We start from the raw sequence: 18,871 nt of genomic DNA, 5'->3' as shown, positions 1-18,871 counted from the left end.
TCTGTTTAATTTTTTATATATCCCATTAATAATTCACTGGAATGCATGAAAAATATATTGTTTTTCTCCTCAAATTCTAATGTTTCATTCCAGGTTTGCTTGTTTTCACAGGTAAATACAATTTATAATGTGTCAAAATGACAGAAATCACTTTCAAATAGTATCACGCAATGCTGAAATTAATGAACATTTTTGATTAAGGCAACGTATGAGTAGAATACTGTCATCTCATTGTACCTAGTTAAAAAAACAAACAAAAAACAAAACAAACCCGTATTATTGCATTCTTAGTGCAAGCCTTTCACTGTTTACAAGTTACAACTTAAAGTAAGTTACACCCATATTTTGCGCTGGGTCGTAGGCAAAAGCTGGGTATATAATGGCCTAGATAAGTTCAGTGGCTAGATAAGCAGATGAGATTGGTGACCTAGATAAGTTAAGTTTATTTTGTGCAAACTTGGATTTTTTGGTCATTTGCACAACATGTAAAAAAGTTGTCATATTTTTTGTCACAACAACCAAGAATGAAAAGATTGAAAGAATACACCTATTCTCTTTCGCAAGCTATATAAACTGAAAGTGACTGAATAGTGTGCTATACCTGTGTAAGTGCTCTGATTGGCCGGCACATGGCCTCATTAGCCACATTGATGAAGCCCATGGCGACATCTTCAACACTCATTTCTGAATGGTGCTCCCCTGCAGAACTACTTGATGACTGGTTAGTTGAGAGGTATTGATTAATTTCTATTGTGAGAGTGCGGAAATGCTTCATGGTTTCCTCTGTTGAAAGAGGCTCATTTTCTCCAGGGCCAAAGATTTTTGGGAAGAAAGAAGGCAGCAGGCGGCCGAGGGCTAGATTAGCATCAGTGAAGGTCAGAGGACCACCTGAACCAGGAGAGAAGAGAGAAACACAATAAATTGTGTTATAGAGTTATTGTAGCTTTCAGTCCAGTCTTTATGACATGATAACATCAAGACATTTACATTTGGAGAAACATGGAAGAATTATGTAAGGCAGAAACTGTCATAGCAGATTTTAAATGTATGAACCTAAGTGCAAAAATAATGGTAAGTCAGGTCTTCCTACATGCTACATCACCTGCATTCAGTGCCATTTAGCTTGTGTTTTTCTGTCAGCAGGTGGGGTTTCACATGTGACATTAGCTACAGTAGGTGGCCAACCAGAACAAGCTTCTTACCACAGTGTGGGCCGCCGCTGCATCTGCAAAATGCATTTGCAGCTTTTGACCGCTGAGTGGCGCTTTAACCACATGTTATCAAGCGAACACTTCAAAGTGCATTTTCACAAATAGCCGTCAGCTTTGCCTCACCGATATTACATTTGACGGCTGCAGTCAGCAGAAAATACTGTAGTACAGAAAAACACTGTAGGCCTAGATAAAATATTTCATATTCACAGATGCAAATTTAGTACATTTGCGTAAACTGCAAGTCAGTTGCGTGTTAAAGTTATTCGCGAAACTACCGCCATGTGGCGCAAAGGCACAGGTTGCAAACTGACTGTAATTGTAAAATTTTGGTTTGTAAATAGAGATGAAATGAGGAAGTAAAACAACAATAACATTATAATATAACATCGTAACATACTTAAAAACCATTAGAAAATTTACAGTGAGTTAATTTCAAAATGTGGGATAGTCTTAGGCTACAGTCTACACATCAAAAATTAAAAGTAAGACCTTTACACAAAGGCTCTTTCTGCATGCTATTGTTATTAAACAGTCATTATATATGTATATACACACACACACAGATTAAAAGGTAAATGCTTTCATTTCAGTTGGTTCTTGGCAAAAAAAATAAAAATCCTTCTGGTTCCATATGCAGAGCGAAATGAGAACAGTCCAGCATTTAGAAATAATTATTATTAACTCTGCTATTACTCTTGATTTTTCAAACTGCTAACACTTTGCAGTTTCGCATTATGCCTGTACTGTGTGACCAAAAATGAAGTATTATCTGTTTCAGCTGTTTGATTGAGCTGGTGCCTCATATTCATTGGAAAAAGCAGTCATTCACCGTGCCATTCGGCGTGAGTAGCGGCCCACTTTGGCATATTTTTTGCTCATTATGATTTTTTTCCATCGATACTGAAACACGCGTGAACTACAAAGCCTATTTTACCTAATGAATAATAGTTTAGCTTCAAAATGGGCAACATCACGAATATTGAAACGTTTGGATTTGTCCCGAAAAAAAGAGATAAGCCCAACCTTACCTTATGTTTTGCTTTAAATTATTATTATTTGTTTTTGTTTGTTTGTTTATAGCTTAGCCTATATTATTATATACTGCAATTATATTTATCCATTAGAATTATATATTTTTAATTATTGTTCTGTTCTGATAGTTAAATTTAAAGGATTTGTTTTAAAGTGAGGGGAACTAAAAAATATCCTGTTGGTACATTATAACATTATTAGGCCCACCATTATTATTTTTGAATGTAATAAAATGCGACTTATACATGACATTTTTTTTCCTCTCAAAAAATAGGTGATTAATCGGTTAAAATTTGTTACTGTGGGTTAACAAATTTATTGGTTAAATTTTGTTACTGTGGGTTAATCTAGGCTATGTTGTTAACTATTTACGAATTTCGTGTTTGTGTTTATCCCGTTTTTTCCATTGCATCTGAAAATTAATTTAAGAAACAAAAAAGCCTTGCTAAATGTTGGGCTCATGATAAGTAAGTTGTATTCTGTCGAAAAATAATGGGAGCAAAATTATTCAGTGCCTCACGTTTTACTAAAATAATGGAAATAATTTATAAAACAGGCAACAATTTTTCAATCAGTGTACAGACAGATATCTTTTCCTCAAGTAGTTATCTGTCAAAATAAATGACAGGTAACGAATAACAAAGTATGTGTGTGTTCTATTCGTTCTAAGAAACGAACATAACTTATTAAGCAGGCTACTAAAGTTTCATCTGTGAATATTAAATATTTTAAATACAGTGTTTTTCTTTCATTTTCCTCTGACTGCAGCCATCAAATGTAACACACCAGCGAGGCAAAGCTGACGGCTATTTCCAAAAATGTGCTTTGATTCGTTTGTTTGATAACTTGTGGTTAAAGTGCCACTCAGTGGTCAAAAGCTGCAAATGCACTTTGAAGACACGGCGGGGGCTGCGTTCGCGGCGGTAGAAAGCACACTCTGGTTGGCCACTTACTGTAATATAAATCATGTGTTATATTACCTTAAAGATATGGTGGTTTACTTTGCATCAGAGCATTAAAAGAGGTAGCCTGCAGGCTAGACTACATACATGGATTCTCAATGTTAATATTCTTACATTACTTAATATTTTCACAAATACATTTTTAATTTATATATTAAAATTCCTTTAACAAAACAGCATGTATTTTTGTCATGCACATACTTTGATATTTGTTACCTGTCCTGTTTGACAAAGAACTACGTGGGGAAAAGATATCTGTTCACTAATTAAGATATTGTTGTGTATTGAATTCTTCCCTTTATTTCAGTACAACGTGAGGCACTGTATAATTTTGCTCCCATTATTTAAGCCAAACTAAAACAAGAAATGGATAAATTAAACTTGGCACAATTTAGATAAATCATTGAAACTGAAAAGAAGGGACGGATTAATAAAACGTCCTCTGTTTAAACTCAAGTTCTCTCAATATAATCATGCTGATGACTGATAGCCTACTGTGTAGGTCTATATACTGCTGTGATCTGTTTCAGGCTTTCCGTATCATAACATTGAATGAATCAAATGAATTTATTTTAATAACATTTTAGAAATTGCATTCTTAATGAAAAGATCACGGAGATTCAGCCCAGTGCCGGTCAGAAATGCACAGGCGGACTGAAGGACAAATCATCAAAACTAATTTAAATGTCATATAATTTTCATTGTCACTATTATCTTATTTAAAAAATCCATGTGTTTCACATAACTTGTATCGCTATTTGCTCTGAGAGTGCAAGAGTTGGTTGTTCGGTGTGAATGCTGCTGAGTGCGATGCTCGAGAGATGTGCTGAAGGGTTACATCATTTATTTGTATTTGTCTTTTTTTTTCTTCATTACAAATCTTGTTTGTTTATTTTGTATTATTGCATGTAAAAAACTATTACACATATGCAAAATGCGAAACTGCAATCTTCTCAGTCTATAGCATTTTATAATTATTTGTACAATTTAACAATTTAAGCTTTGTATCTTAATTATCTAATGCATAAGCGATTTATATAAGAATATATATATATATATATATATATATAAAAAGAATATGAGAGTAATTAAAACGTTTATGAGTGCGACAAGAACACTAATGATCAACGAATAGGAGCAGCAGATCATTTTAAAATGTCTAATAGCCTTCAATTTACAGGTTACAACTGCACCTGTCTTGGATGTAGACTTCTGAAGATTTATTTTAATGCGGATCCCATACTATTGCTTTAACGTAAAATAAATGTGCTCTATTACTGTCCATATTTAAGTGTTTGTGCGGAAAAGTATGAATGCTCATGCATGACAGGGAGGCGCCTACGTGATCACTTGAAATTTTCGTGACTGCGAATGTCATGTCCTCAACGCTGGAATTGGCCAATAATGACACTAAGAATGATTAGGCCTACATGAAGTCTCGGGACAGTTTCTTATTACTGCACTATAGTGTCACGGTACCAAAATTTCAGTATTCGGTACCAATACCAGTGAAAATCCACGGTTCTCTGTACCAATTTCGGTACCAAAGCAAAACACAAAAACATGCTTAAAAAACATAAAAATAACATTAAAAAATTTGACTATACTATCATTTAATACAAACTGTGTACATATTTAATTTTGAAGCCAAGAATAACAACGAAGTTAGCTAAAAAAAACAAAATTAAAAAAAAGCCCAGAACTGCTTTTCTGACTGATATGACACAAACAATGTTAACCATTTGTGCATTCTCTAACACACATATTTTAGATTCACAATTCATTAAAAAGCCTCTGGTGTGTAAAAATAGTAAATATCATCATGTCCTCCTGTTTTTTAACCTAATAAAAGTTATAGGAACATTAAATAATTAATAAAGAAACTTAATTCTAATGCTCATTATATTAGCGTTAGCCACGCTTATGCTAACTATTAACTACTCTAATAACAGCGTTCATTTCAATCCTACATTCAAATTAAAATATTTCTTAGTAATCATAACAGAAGCGGTGTTTCCCACAGCGGCATATGCAACGCTGGTTTCCCCAGTAACAGCTGTAATCAAATAAGCGCTGAGCCTGCACTCACAAATGCTGCTCAGGCATTATGCTGCGTTCACACCAAATGTGAATAGAGCGTCAAATTCGTGTCTACCACGTCTGGTTTGTCGCTTGAACATTTTGAATGCATTCGCGTGTTTAGAGAAAGCAAGAGTTTGAAGCGAAATTGACGTGCGTCTGAGGCGAAGTCTGCTTCTTGTGGGAGGGGCAAGTGCTAGGCGGTTGTCTGTTTGCAAGATGGCTGATCGAGCATTCGAGGCTTTTCCCCTTTTTCCTGCACACGTCCTCTGAATAAACACATTATCTTGTTAGCGAAAAGTAGCTGTATATTAGGGGGAAAATAGTTGTAAAAAATGGCAGGAAGGCCACGGGTCGATAAATGTGTACGTGACTCAAAAGTTAAATGTGTATTTACAACACACTCTTCCAAGCGAGGTCCTTTTTATTCCTGTCTCTATAGAAATATGAACTTGTGTCATATAGCTCCAGGTGACTGCTCACTGACAATATCAGTCGTTCCTCCATGTTGAATGAATGACTCCTGAGCAGGCTCCTGATTGGTTAATGCGGCGCGAATTGACGCCAAAGTTCAAATTTTTCAACCCGGGCGTCAGACGCGAATTCGCTTCAAACGCGTAAATGCACAAAAGGCACCATTCGCGCGTATCGCGCCAGATGCTCAATTCTCGTCATTCGCGCAAACTAGTCACGCGAATGCGAATTTGCATGTACCGCGCCGCGTTAAATGCCTCATTCGCGCCGCAAGACCTCCAGACGCGCGTAAACGCGTCTTTACATTGACTTAACATTGAAATCATTTGCGCCAGACGCTCTATTCGCGTTTGGTGTGAACGCAGCATTACAGGCAAGATTAAATGAAAATGACATCCTTAATTTTCTGAAGACACTCGGTTTTCTTTAGAAATACAGTGATATAAAAACACCCGCACCGGGTTTAGACTTTGACAAGTGCAGTGCTCATGTTTATTCAACGAAGTCGAAGCCTTTTGGAAAATCTGTTTGTTGCGGTTAGTTTTGATATTTCCCAATGTATGGGCAACACTGTGAAACTTACCTGCTTAAACTCTTTAATGAGATCTGGGTGTCTGTCTTCACAGTGTTTTGTTAGTTTGGTGCATTTCCTCCTTTTGAGGTCACCTCATCTCAGTGCTTTTATTAAGAGAGCGCATCTGCGCACCTTTTGGATAGCGCACCAAGAACCACCGGTACTTAAAAAACTGGTACCGTAACATTTTAATTTTTTTTTAGTACCGACTTGGTACCGAAGTACCGGGTCTTTTGACAAAACTACTGCACTATATTTTTACATTTGTATTGCCAAAACGTCTGAACTGAAAATAGTACAGAGCAGCATATAAATTAAGAACAAAGGTTTTTTTTTTTATACACCATGTAAACATAGAACCCATGTCTGCAGTTGTGGTTGGAGAAATAACAAACAACAAACGCTACTCTACACTGCTCAAAAATCATGTTTGAATCATCAGTGGCAAATTCTTTAAATATAAAAAATGTACATACAGTCTGAGAGTCAGAACAGCCCGCATTGTAGTCTACTCTTCCTGGATCAGGAAATAGTCCTTCATAAAATGGGTTGCACACATCTGTATATTTGGGTTGAATTGATCTGGAACAGTGTTGTAAATACAACTTAACCATTGATTCCTAGTCGTGTCCTCTTTCGGAAGGCCAAACAAAGTAGTTTGTGACGACCACGGGCTGGACTCGCCGATCCGGCGATCCATATCGCGAAGTTGATGTATTTACTCAGCGACCAGCACGGATCAGCTCTAGGCATGACAAAGAGGACATCGTCCTTTTTTGGAAGGCCAAACAAAGTAGTTTCGCTTTCACAGTGAAACACACAGCATCCCAACACCCTAGCATAAAGAAATGTTTCATGTATTGAGGAAGATGACGACGAGGTTGTGGTAATATCGTAATATCCTTTCAACTTTTAAGCGTAGTGTACTCCCCCATGGCTTGCTTCAGCACTGGTTAATGCATTTATTTCTATAAAGTGAAGCATCAGCTTCAGTTTTCCCCCAGCATTTAGTGCACAGATAAATTATTTATAATAAACACTGAAGTATTCCGTAAAAAAGAAGAATTTTAAATTTTGATTTCATGGTGACTTTAAGGATGTTATAATGTTATATTATTATATTATTGTTGTTTTATTTCGTTATTTGATCTCCACTTACTAAACAAAATATCAATTTCAGTCAGTTTGCAAACTGTCCTCTTTGATTTTTATAATGATATATAGTTTGTCAAGATTAATTTTGTCCCATTTCATTTCATCTATTCGTAAACATTGACACATGCAAACAAATACAGTTCAGTGCGTCGGCGTCCAGGTGCAGGTTAACAGGTTAACAGGTTAATGCTGTTGCCCTGCAATGGTGGTACACGCAGCGGTAATAGGCGCTATAGGTATACTCCCAAATAATTTTGGAAGTATACTTACTGAAATTTGTCATGAATTTCTCACAACTAAAGGGGTAAAGGCTGGGATAAACAACAGGGGGAAAAACTGAAGCTGATGATTCACTTTATAGAAATCAATGTGCTGACGCAAGCCATGGTGGAGTACACTACCCTTAAAAGTTGAAAGGATATTAAGATATTACTGTAACAACGTTTGTAAATCAGGAAGAAGGAGGCGGGAACCAGCGAACATTCAAACAACTTCAACTTCATTTATTTGTATAGCACATTTTAACGCAATTTTTTTGCCCAAAGTGCTTCACAATATAATAGAAAGCATACACAAAGATTACAAACAATAATATCTAACATAATTAGTAAGAATGAACCACTTTATGAAACCAACCAACAGATGACAACTACCCTTTATCCGGTCATTACACATTGGGGTTGTTCCTCTGTGAAAGGTCTCTATGAAGGTCTTTCTTGATTTCTTAAAAGGGAGTGGTGGAAACCTTGGGCACATAACCAGGCCGGGGTCTCAAGGTAAAGTAAGAATCAGCCGGACCAAACTCAAGGCACAATTCGTTGAGCGAGAATGCCTGCAGGCCCCCCACCCTCTTGACGGAAGTGAGCACGATCAGGAGCTAAGTCAAGCGACTTAAAGGTGTTCTTCTGTAATCCCAAAAGGGGATGAGGTGCTACCTAGGAGGATTTAATCTCCTTGCACCTTTCAGGAACCTGACGATTAGGTGATGCTTCCCCAGGGCCAGACCATCCACTGCATTGTGGTGAGCCGCAATGGAAGCAACATACACCTTCAAAATGGAGGGGGACAGCCTCTGCTCCAACATTCCTGCAGGAAGGAATGCATTCCACTAACCAAGCATCTCTGAAGGTCCTCTCAGTGGGAGGAACACCACTCAACAATTAGCTTCAAAGCATAGGCCTGCCTCATAGAGGGGGCTCTAGCTTGAGTGATAGTATCTATCACGGCCTGATAAAGGCCAGAGAGGTCTATCGCATCCCGTTCAGAAACCAGACATGCAGGTTCCATAGATCGGGACATGGGAGCCAGATCTTGCCCATCCCCTGAGAAAGAAGGTCCTTCCTCAGGGGAACCCTCCAGGGAGGGACTGTCGTGAGAAGCATGAGGTCGGCAAACCAGGCCCGGGTGGACCAAAACAGAGCAACCAACAGGACCTGCTCCTCATCCTCCCTGATCTTGCACAGGGTCTGTGCAAGGAGGCTCACTGGGGGGGGAAGGCATACCTGCGTAAACCCCAGTGCCAGCTGTGTGCCAGTGCATCCGTGCTGAGGGGAGCTTCAGTCAGGGAAAAAAACAACCGGCAGTAAAACAGTGAACAGGTCTACCTGGGCTTACTTGAATCAAATCCAAATAAGCTTAACCACCTGAGGATGGAGTCTCCATTCTTAAGGGAGGGTAAGCTGCCATGAGAGCGCATCTGCTGCACAATTGAGCTCTCCCGAACCATGAATGGCACGCAGCAATTTGAGCCATGTCTGACTCCAGAGGAGGAGATGGCGGGCGAGTTGCGACGTGCAACGGGAGTGTACACTGCTGTGTTGTCCGTCAAGGCAAGTACATTCTTGCCCTGCAGCAACAGTCGAAACTAGTGAAGAGCAAGCAGCACTGCTAGCAACTTAAGGCAACTGATGTGCCACTGCAGTCGAGGTCCTGACCAGGAGCCCGAAGCTGCATGTCCGTTGCATATGGCACCCCAGCCCGTCTTGGAGGCATCTGTAATGACAACAACATGCCTCGACACCTGTTCTAAGGGCACCCCTGCCCGTAGGAACGCAGGGTCTGACTATGCATTGACTGACTGAAGAGACAGTGACAACCCAGGGTAATGCCGACCCGGAGAGTGCCACGGCGCCATGCCCATCTCAGGAACCGGCGCGCAACCAATGCTGAAGCGGTCTCATATGTAACGGACTGATTGGCATAACTGCAGCTGCCATATGCCCCAGGAGCCTCTAAAGTAGTTTTAGAGGGACCGCTGTCCTGCCCCTGAGCAAATTCAGGCAGTTTAGCACTGTGAACGCTCGTTCGTGAGACGTGCCGTCATGTTGACAGAATCCAGCTTTATGCCGAGAAAAGAGATGCCCTGCACAAGGGAGAGCTGAAGCACTACATCCATGTGGTAGCACAACAGATCTCGCGAGTGAGCTAATATAAGGCAGTCGTCAAGACAGTTGAGGATCCGGATGCCCTTCTCCTAACCACGCCCCCAACTTCTGTACAAACAGAATGAACAGAGCGGTTACTGATGTCCCCTCGGTGGGGCAGCTGTGGGAAGAAAGGTGGCTCAACGCGGGAAGCATAGGATTCCACTGATCCTCACGGTCCCACGGAAAAAGTCAGTGGAGTGCTCTGTTGGAAGGTGTTTAGAGGAGAAATCGTGCAAGGAAGCAGCACGTCGCTCACAATCAGAACCCAGCATGATAGACCTAGAGATGAAGCAAATTACTCTTTTATTGAGAAGGTGGATACCACTGACCCAGAGTTCAGCGGCGACAGCGATGGAGAAAGCCCCTGGCCCTCCCCCGGGGGTGGGGGCTCAGTCATCAGTGTCCCCCGAAGAACAGTTCCTGTCATCTCTGGGTCGGACGTCTCAGGGACACTTTGTGGTCTTCCGAGAAGACTTAACGGCACCCTGAGAAGCAGGCTATGACCCCTTTCTGTGGCCAGCTTGATGCCCCTGTTGAGGAGTTACCTCCTTTTGCGTTTCCTGGTGCGGAGCAGGTGTTGAGGCTGCAGAAGGGCACCCTTGGTGACAGGCAGATGAAGACCTGGCTCTCGGCAGCTTGGTGTTCAAAGAATCACACCGGGGCATGATGTGGTTGATGGCCTCCGTCTGCTTCTGGACTGCCGAGAACTGCTTGGCAAAGTCCTCGACAGTGTCATCGAAGAGGCTGGCTTGGAAGATGGGGGCGTCTAGAAAGCGGACTTTGTCAGCATCACACATCTGCGCCAGGTTCAGCCAAAAATGATGCTATTGGACCAAGCAGGAGTACCCAGTTCCTGCATCAACCCCAAGTCAGGACTACCTTCATGCAGCTTTTTCAGTGCCTTGGCCTGGTGTACCTGCAGGATGGCCATGGCGTGCAGGGTGGAGGCAGCCTGGCCCGCAGCACTGTAAGTCTTGGCAACCAGGGCTGACAACAGCTTACAGGCCTTGGACAGGAGGCGTGGACGGTTCCTCCAGGTGGCGGCGTTTTGCAGGCACAAGTGCACAGTTACCGCACGCTCCACCTGGGGAATATCCACATACCCCCTGGCTGCCCCACCATCGAGGGTAGTGAGGAGGGAAGAGCTCAAACGCGCGGTGTACAGGGATTTCCATGTTTTGGTGAGCTCTTAATGAACCTCCAGGAAGAAAAGCACTGGGGCTCTTGCTCTTGGCTGCCCGGAGAATCATGGCCATCAACTCAACCATGGCGGGGGCTGTTCAGCAGAATCTTCTGCTTCCAATGACAATAGCTCCCCCTCTGATGCAGCGATAGACATCCTATCCTCTTCCAGAGTCCCGAAAAAGACGCTGGGTACACCGTGGGATGAATCAGCGCCATCCGCCAGGAGTTTAACAGGGCTAAACTGAGAGAGGCCAGACGTCTGGGGGGGCTTGCCCGACGGAGCATTCCTGACAGTGATCCTCAGGTCACACTTGTCAGGTCACGACCCGACGGACTGGGCTGGGCAGAGCCAGAGGGAAGTCTCATTATAAACTAGATAAAAAAGTTTGTCAAGACAAACTTTAAGTTGGCTTGAGAAAGCCTGAACAGAAAGTTTAAAAAGTTTGGAAAGTTTGAAAAGTTTGAAGTTTGAAGTTTGAAAAGTTTAAGAAGTTTAATTAAGCAAGTGACTAGCATGTCATTAGCATGATTAGCAAAGTTACTAGCATGTTTCTAGCATGATAAGCTAGTTACTAGCATGTTGCTAACATAATTAGCATGTTACTAGCATGTCGCTAGCATGTTTCTAGCATGATTAGCAAGTGACTAGCATGTTTTAGCATGATTAGCGAGTGACTAGCATGTCGCTAGCATGTTTCTAGCATGATTAGCAAGTGACTAGCATGTCAGTAGCATGTCGCTAGCATGTTTCTAGCATGATTAGCAAGTGACTAGCATGTCACTAGCATGTTTTTAGCATGATTAGCGAGTGACTAGCATGTCGCTAGCATGTTTCTAGCATGATTAGCAAATGACTAGCATATTGCTAGCATGTTTTTTTAGCATGATTAGCAAGTGACTAGCATGTCACTAATATGTTTTTAGCATGATTAGCGAGTGACTAGCATGTCGTTAGCATGTTTTCTAGCATGATTAGCAAGTGACTAGCATGTCACTAGCATGATAAGCAAGTTACTAGCATGTCGCTAGCATGTTTCTAGCATGATTAGCAAGTGACTAGCATGTCAGTAGCATGATTAGCAAGTTTACTAGCATGTCACTAGCATTTTTCTAGCATGATTAGCATGTGACTAGCATGTCACTAGCATTTCACTAGCATGTTTTTAGCATGATTAGCGAGTGACTAGCATGTCGCTAGCATGTTTCTAGCATGATTAGCAAATGACTAGCATGTCGCTAGCATGTTTTTAGCATGATTAGCGAGTGACTAGCATGTCGCTAGCATGTTTCTAGCATGATTAGCAAGTGACTAGCATGTCGCTAGCATGTTTCTAGCATGATTAGCAAGTGACTAGCATGTCACTAGCATGTTTTTAGCATGATTAGCGAGTGACTAGCATGTCGCTAGCATGTTTCTAGCATGATTAGCAAATGACTAGCATGTTTTTAGCATGATTAGCAAGTGACTAGCATGTCACTAATATGTTTTTAGCATGATTAGCGAGTGACTAGCATGTCGTTAGCATTTTTCTAGCATGATTAGCAAGTGACTAGCATGTCACTAGCATGATAAGCAAGTTACTAGCATGTCACTAGCATGTTTCTAGCATGATTAGCAAGTGACTAGCATGTCAGTAGCATGATTAGCAAGTTACTAGCATGTCACTAGCATTTTTCTAGCATGATTAGCATGTGACTAGCATGTCACTAGCATTTCACTAGCATGTTTTTAGCATGATTAGCGAGTGACTAGCATGTCGCTAGCATGTTTCTAGCATGATTAGCAAATGACTAGCATGTCGCTAGCATGTTTTTAGCATGATTAGCAAGTGACTAGCATGTCGCTACCATGGTTTTTAGCATGATTAGCGACGTGACTAGCATGTCGCTAGCATGTTTCTAGCATGATTAGCAAGTGACTAGCATGTCGTTAGCATGTTTCTAGCATGATTAGCGAGTGACTAGCATGTCGCTAGCATGTTTTTTAACATGATTAGCGAGTGACTAGCATGTCGCTAGCATGTTTCTAGCATGATTAGCGAGTGACTAGCATGTCGCTAGCATGTTTCTAGCATGATTAGCGAGTTACTAGCATGTCGCTAGCATGTTTTTAGCATGATTAGCGAGTGACTAGCATGTCGCTAGCATGTTTTTAGCATGATTAGCGAGGACTAGCATGTCGCTAGCATGTTTCTAGCATGATTAGCGAGTTACTAGCATGTCGCTAGCATGTTTCTAGCATGATTAGCGAGTGACTAGCATGTCGCTAGCATGTTTTTAGCATGATTAGCGAGGACTAGCATGTCGCTAGCATGTTTCTAGCATGATTAGCGAGTTACTAGCATGTCGCTAGCATGTTTCTAGCATGATTAGCGAGTTACTAGCATGTCGCTAGCATGTTTTTTAGTATGATTAGCGAGTGACTAGCATGTCGCTAGCATGTTTTTAGCATGATTAGCGAGTGACTAGCATGTTTCTAACATTATTAGCATGTTGCTAGGATAGATAGATAGATAGATAGATAGATAGATAGATAGATAGATAGATAGATAGATAGATAGATAGATAGATAGATAGAGTCAGATGATAGATAGATAGATAGATAGATAGATAGATAGATAGATAGATAGATAGATAGATAGATAGATAGATAGATAGATAGATAGATAGAGTCAGATGATAGATAGATAGATAGATAGATAGATAGATAGATAGATAGATAGATAGAGTCAGATGATAGATAGATAGATAGATAGATAGATAGATAGATAGATAGATAGATAGATAGATAGATAGATAGATAGATAGATAGATAGATAGATTAGAAATATTAGATAGATGAGTTTGAATGAGTTTAAATGGATTAGAAATAGTACATAGAAGCGAAGCTTGATGGAGTCTAATGGGGTTTAGTTTGTTTAGTTTTGAATTTTGACAGTTGGAGCTTGGCTCATCTGAACATTCCGTCAATAAAAGTCTATGGGATTTTTATGATTTTTAATCTTCATTTTTATGAAAACCATAAGTCTGATCAGTTAGAAAAGATATAGCACACCCGGCGAGATCAGTCTGAAGAGCTGGGCTGAGTTTGAAGTCTGTAGAGTTAAAGCTCTAGGAGGAGTTAGAGTCAGAAATTTTAGTCTCAGAAAAAGAATAATAATAATAATAATAAGTTTAAATAGTAGATCAGTAAGTTGGCTTTCTCAAGCCAACTTAATGAGAGCCGTGACCGAGTGTAGCGATGGACATGAGCTCACAATGTGGGCACGAGCCATCCACGAATGCCGTTTTAGCATGCTTACAGCCCAGACAGGTGAGACAGTGATTGTGACCATTGTCAGAGGTAAAGGAAACTACCCCACCCAGAAGCACACAGTCGAAAAGACACTCTTGATGACCATGCTTGCTGTTGGAAATTGCTCTTTTAGGCTGGTTTGCCCAGGGAAAACCATGGGCAAATAATCGCATCTTATCTCTGCACAACCAGGGCGATCTCTCCGCTGAATGCAAGAGAAGCTGAAGATTCTCCGCAGCGAGAACTCCTTCAGCTTATCAGATGGTGAAGACTCCTTTTCTTCTTTTTTCTTTTCAGAAGGCAGCACTCACAAAGCGATCGGCTCCGAAGCAAAAATCTGAATGAGCGGATGGACGGCGCCATCTTATATACCCGTATGTATGGGGGAGTGGCTTGGCATTCAAATTCCATTCGACAATTCTCATTGGCCTTTTCTTCTAAAGCTCAGAGGTGATTGGGGCTCCCGAGTGAGACCCCTAACACCAGTCGACGTAACGTCGAACATGACTGACTGAAAGGGAACTTTTATTCTTGCTGTAGTATTGTTGCCACGCTGCCATATTGTGGAGACACTGTGTGTTTCATTGCAAAAGCCAAACGAGGACACAACTAGAAATCAGTGGTTAAGTTTTATTTACAACACTGTTCCAGAACAGTACAACCCAAATATTCAAGTTTGTTCAGTGCATTTTTCAGAGGAAAGTTTCCTGAACCTGGTAAGGTAACATTTCCATCACGCCTGAGGTATTCCAGGCCTGTCAACCTTGGAATTTTTTTTTTGAGTACCATCAGTGTGGCCCGGGGTGGGGGGATGGGGCTTAATAAAAAATATTAACCTATATTTTTATAGGTTAATAATCAGGGTCTGCACTCAGTTTGTGATTATTCCTGTTATAAAGTATTTCAGAGTAAACAGTATTTTGCAACAGGAAACGCATGAAAATTGGTTGAACTCTTCATATTTTTCTGTTGCTTGTTTTGAATACTGCATGTGGAAAGAGGCGTCACCAGGTTTTTTGTGTAGTTTAGAGTGACAAATCGTACCAGCGTACTATGAGTTCAAAATGAGTATCCGCTACACAAAATGCGTACAGGTTGGCAGGTCTGGGTATTCGGCCAATCATAGCACACCACGCGTTTCAGAAAGGCAGGGGATAGAGGACCAACAATAATGTATAGTATGTGGAAAATGTGTTTTTTTTTTTTTTTTACCTTAAACTGCGTGAACACATTGCATTACACCAAATACACAAAATAATGTTTTTTTGCAATGTCATATATCCACTTTAATGTCTTGACTAGTATTAAGGTGCCAATACTTGAACATTTTCACAACTTACACAAAATTTTGTCTTGTATGAAGTGAATCAATATCAGGGTTTTTCCTACATTGAAATTTTTTTGGCGGCCGCCAAAACAAATTTTTGTCCCGCCAAACCCTTATTTGATCTGTAATAGGGTTTTGTGAGTGAAGCAGGCTACAGACGGAGTGACGGAGAGAACGAGCACAGCGCCCCACCCCCGCGCGCGCACTCTCTGTCTTCAGTTCTGTCTTTGCTCTCTCCCTCGCATCAAAATCAACTGATCCTAAAGGTCAGAAGACCGAATCCATGTTTCACGTGGTGCACTCGGAGAATATTTTTGCTGAATTACCGCTGGGTGTGAATTGCAGTCAAAAAAAAAGTTGTCATCTTCTCTTACAACTTGTGACAAGCATTCCGCACATGCAGCTGACATAACTTTAAATAAACGCTAAAAAATAAAAATGTATCCAGTTATGAAGTGTTGTGTGTGTGTGTGTGTTGACAAATCTTTCGCGATGTCCTAACAGCCAGGATTCCCACACAACACGTCCGCTGAAGTCCGATTCGCCACCTAATGACTCCTTTGAGCCGATTCATTATAATGAATGGTTAAAGCAGTTGGTCTGCCCGTCAGTGTCTGAATCGGTGTGTAACAAATCATTACTTCTTAGAAGAACATACACATCTGAAATGAGAAAGTAAGTGTGCTTACCCCATTTAACAAGAGTGTTTAGTAAAATTTAGCCTTAATAATCCACAGTATGTATAGGCCTATGACAATGTGTAGTAAATTACCTATAAAAACATTTAGTTTAAAGTTAGACTGGAGTGAGATGAAACTAGATCAAAGCATAAAGCAAGCTGTTGCTAGCTAGCTGCTAATTTTATTAAATTTTATATGGTAAAAAATTATACTATTAAACCTTTTAATGCTACGTTTTTAATGCTACTTTTTAATTGATATGATTATACTAAAATAATTATCAGGTCTATCAAAAAAGGATTTTATCTTTCAAAACTATGAAAGCCAGTCGTGGAAAAATCACAGCTTTTTTTGCAAAGAGGGCAAGAAAGGATGACAGTGAGAGTGACAGGTAATATCTGTGTCTGATAATTGCATAATTTGTAAATAGATAAATTGTGATACCTTTGTGATACTTTGGTATCGATGATGTTTACATGTAAAATAAGTTGTAATCGCTTTCCTTTACTATCTAGCCTGACAGTGATCGTTTTTCATGAATAAATAGGATAAGAAAAAAAATAAATCACAAACTGTTTCTTTGTATTTATTTTAAATGTAACATTTATTGTCAATATTGGGCTTGCGGATCACGTGGGTACTAGGGTACTTTTTGCTGTGTGTGAATGACCATGTCGGTCAGCCACCACTGAAGACCAATTTTGACCCAGGAAAAACCCTGAATATGTGAATCAGCAACAGATGAGAGGCAACTAAGTTGTTTTACACAGACATGAGAAGAACAAGACTTCAAGGGGAGCAAGTTTTATGGCATTGTGGAAGGCTAAATGTACAAGCAAGAAGATGGAAAGATGGTGGGTCTGATAACCTAACAGGGGCTCTTACCCTTCCTATAGCAGGCAGGACCGGGATGAGCACCAGCTGACTCTGGCCCCACAACAAACATCCCTGACCTGAAATACAGACAGACAATAGAAGAAATATTCACCTTTCCTAACTTACACAGGGTTAATATAGTTTCATGGTTTTGCACTGTGTGTGAACTATGACTAATATACTACTTCTGTATAGCTATAAGTGTACTATAGAAAAAGTTTTGTGTGGTATATAAAGTGTACTCTTTTAAAGGTGAAGCATGCAGGTTTTGTGCTACTAGTGTCACCTAGCAGAATTACAAAAATACAGCATATTTTCAAACAACCTTTGCAAATGCCCCTTTGGTGTGTCACACCTCCCCCAAATCAAACAACACAAAGCAACACTTACAAGACTATAAAAGTGAAAGCATGTCTTAACAGTCTACTTTCAATAAAAGGTCCAACATAATGGGAATACTCTTAACTGTGCTGCTACGTGTCATGACTTTGAAATTGAGCAGGCTAACACTCGCAAGGGTGTCAAACTCAGTTCCTGGAGGGCCACAGTCCTGCACAGTTTAGATATAACCCTAATTAAACACACCTGATCCAGCTAAATTAATCATTTAGGCTTATTTGAAAACTACATGATATGTGTGCTGGAGCAGGGTTAGAACTAAACTATGCAGGGCTACGGCCCTCCAGGAACTGAGTTTGACACCCCTGCTCTAGAGCGAACGCAAGTGTCTCTCTTATAATAATTATTTTTACTTGCTAAGGAGCAGTGTGAAAGATTTATAAAATATATTAATTACAATAAGTTTTGTGTCTTGAATTAACTCAAACACAGTGTTTGTGCAGGTATTATAGAGGTAAATTTAAGAATTTTTATAAATGGTTTTAAGACCAAGTAAAGAAATTTTAAAGAATAAATTGAATGAAACAACAATATGTTCAAAAATTTTTAAAATTGTGTCATTTTATTTCTCTATTTAACAACATTAACTAACCACACTGAAAGATGTCTTCCCTCACGTAGATTGCATGTTTTCTTGCCTAGCTGGATGTTGTGCTTATGATCAATAATCACGTTATTTGCATTTGCCCAAACTGATTTGGCAAAATCAAAATGCGGAGGGTGAAGGGGATTGCCGTTAGCTGTGAAGTGGGAGTGACCAGGAGTCTTAAAGCCCTTCCTTTAGTGGCTACGTTCGCAATTCAAACAAAGATTTGTGCAAAAAGAATGATTAATTTGTTATTTCGCAGCATATACCTGCAAATACGGGACAAACTGCATTCCGTATAGCTTTCATTTGGAACTCTTCTCTGATGCCTTAAATATGGGACAATTCGATATTAGGCTATACGGAAGGAATGGCAACCTTATTTTACATGGATTTTATTGAAAAGAGCTTAGGCTCATGTAACCAGAAGTTTTCAGATATATGAATATGTTTTTAAGTTTTTCTTGCCTCATGGGTTTACATTATCTTAATAAGCAAAGCAATTCAACGTTAATTTCACAGTGTATCTGTGAAACTTTGAGGTACCATCGTGATGCGTGTGTGAACATCATGGCAACGTACAACACACTTAACGTAACACATAAAT

The 18,871-nt window shown here is 40.1% G+C and overlaps 1 protein-coding gene across 1 annotated transcript in view; it reads right to left on the bottom strand.

Moving 5' to 3' along the window:
• oplah (5-oxoprolinase, ATP-hydrolysing) overlaps window positions 1-18,871 on the bottom strand; it is a 50,400-nt gene that overhangs the window by 18,998 nt on the left and 12,531 nt on the right. Inside the window, 2 exon segments of the mRNA XM_042768274.1 lie at window positions 602-888; window positions 17,289-17,356. Coding sequence (XP_042624208.1) covers window positions 602-888; window positions 17,289-17,356 — 355 coding nt within the window.

The sequence above is a fragment of the Cyprinus carpio genome, chromosome A12, assembly GCF_018340385.1.
Source record: "Cyprinus carpio isolate SPL01 chromosome A12, ASM1834038v1, whole genome shotgun sequence".
Lineage (NCBI taxonomy): Eukaryota > Metazoa > Chordata > Actinopteri > Cypriniformes > Cyprinidae > Cyprinus > Cyprinus carpio.
This window is presented reverse-complemented; position numbering and strand designations above follow the sequence as displayed.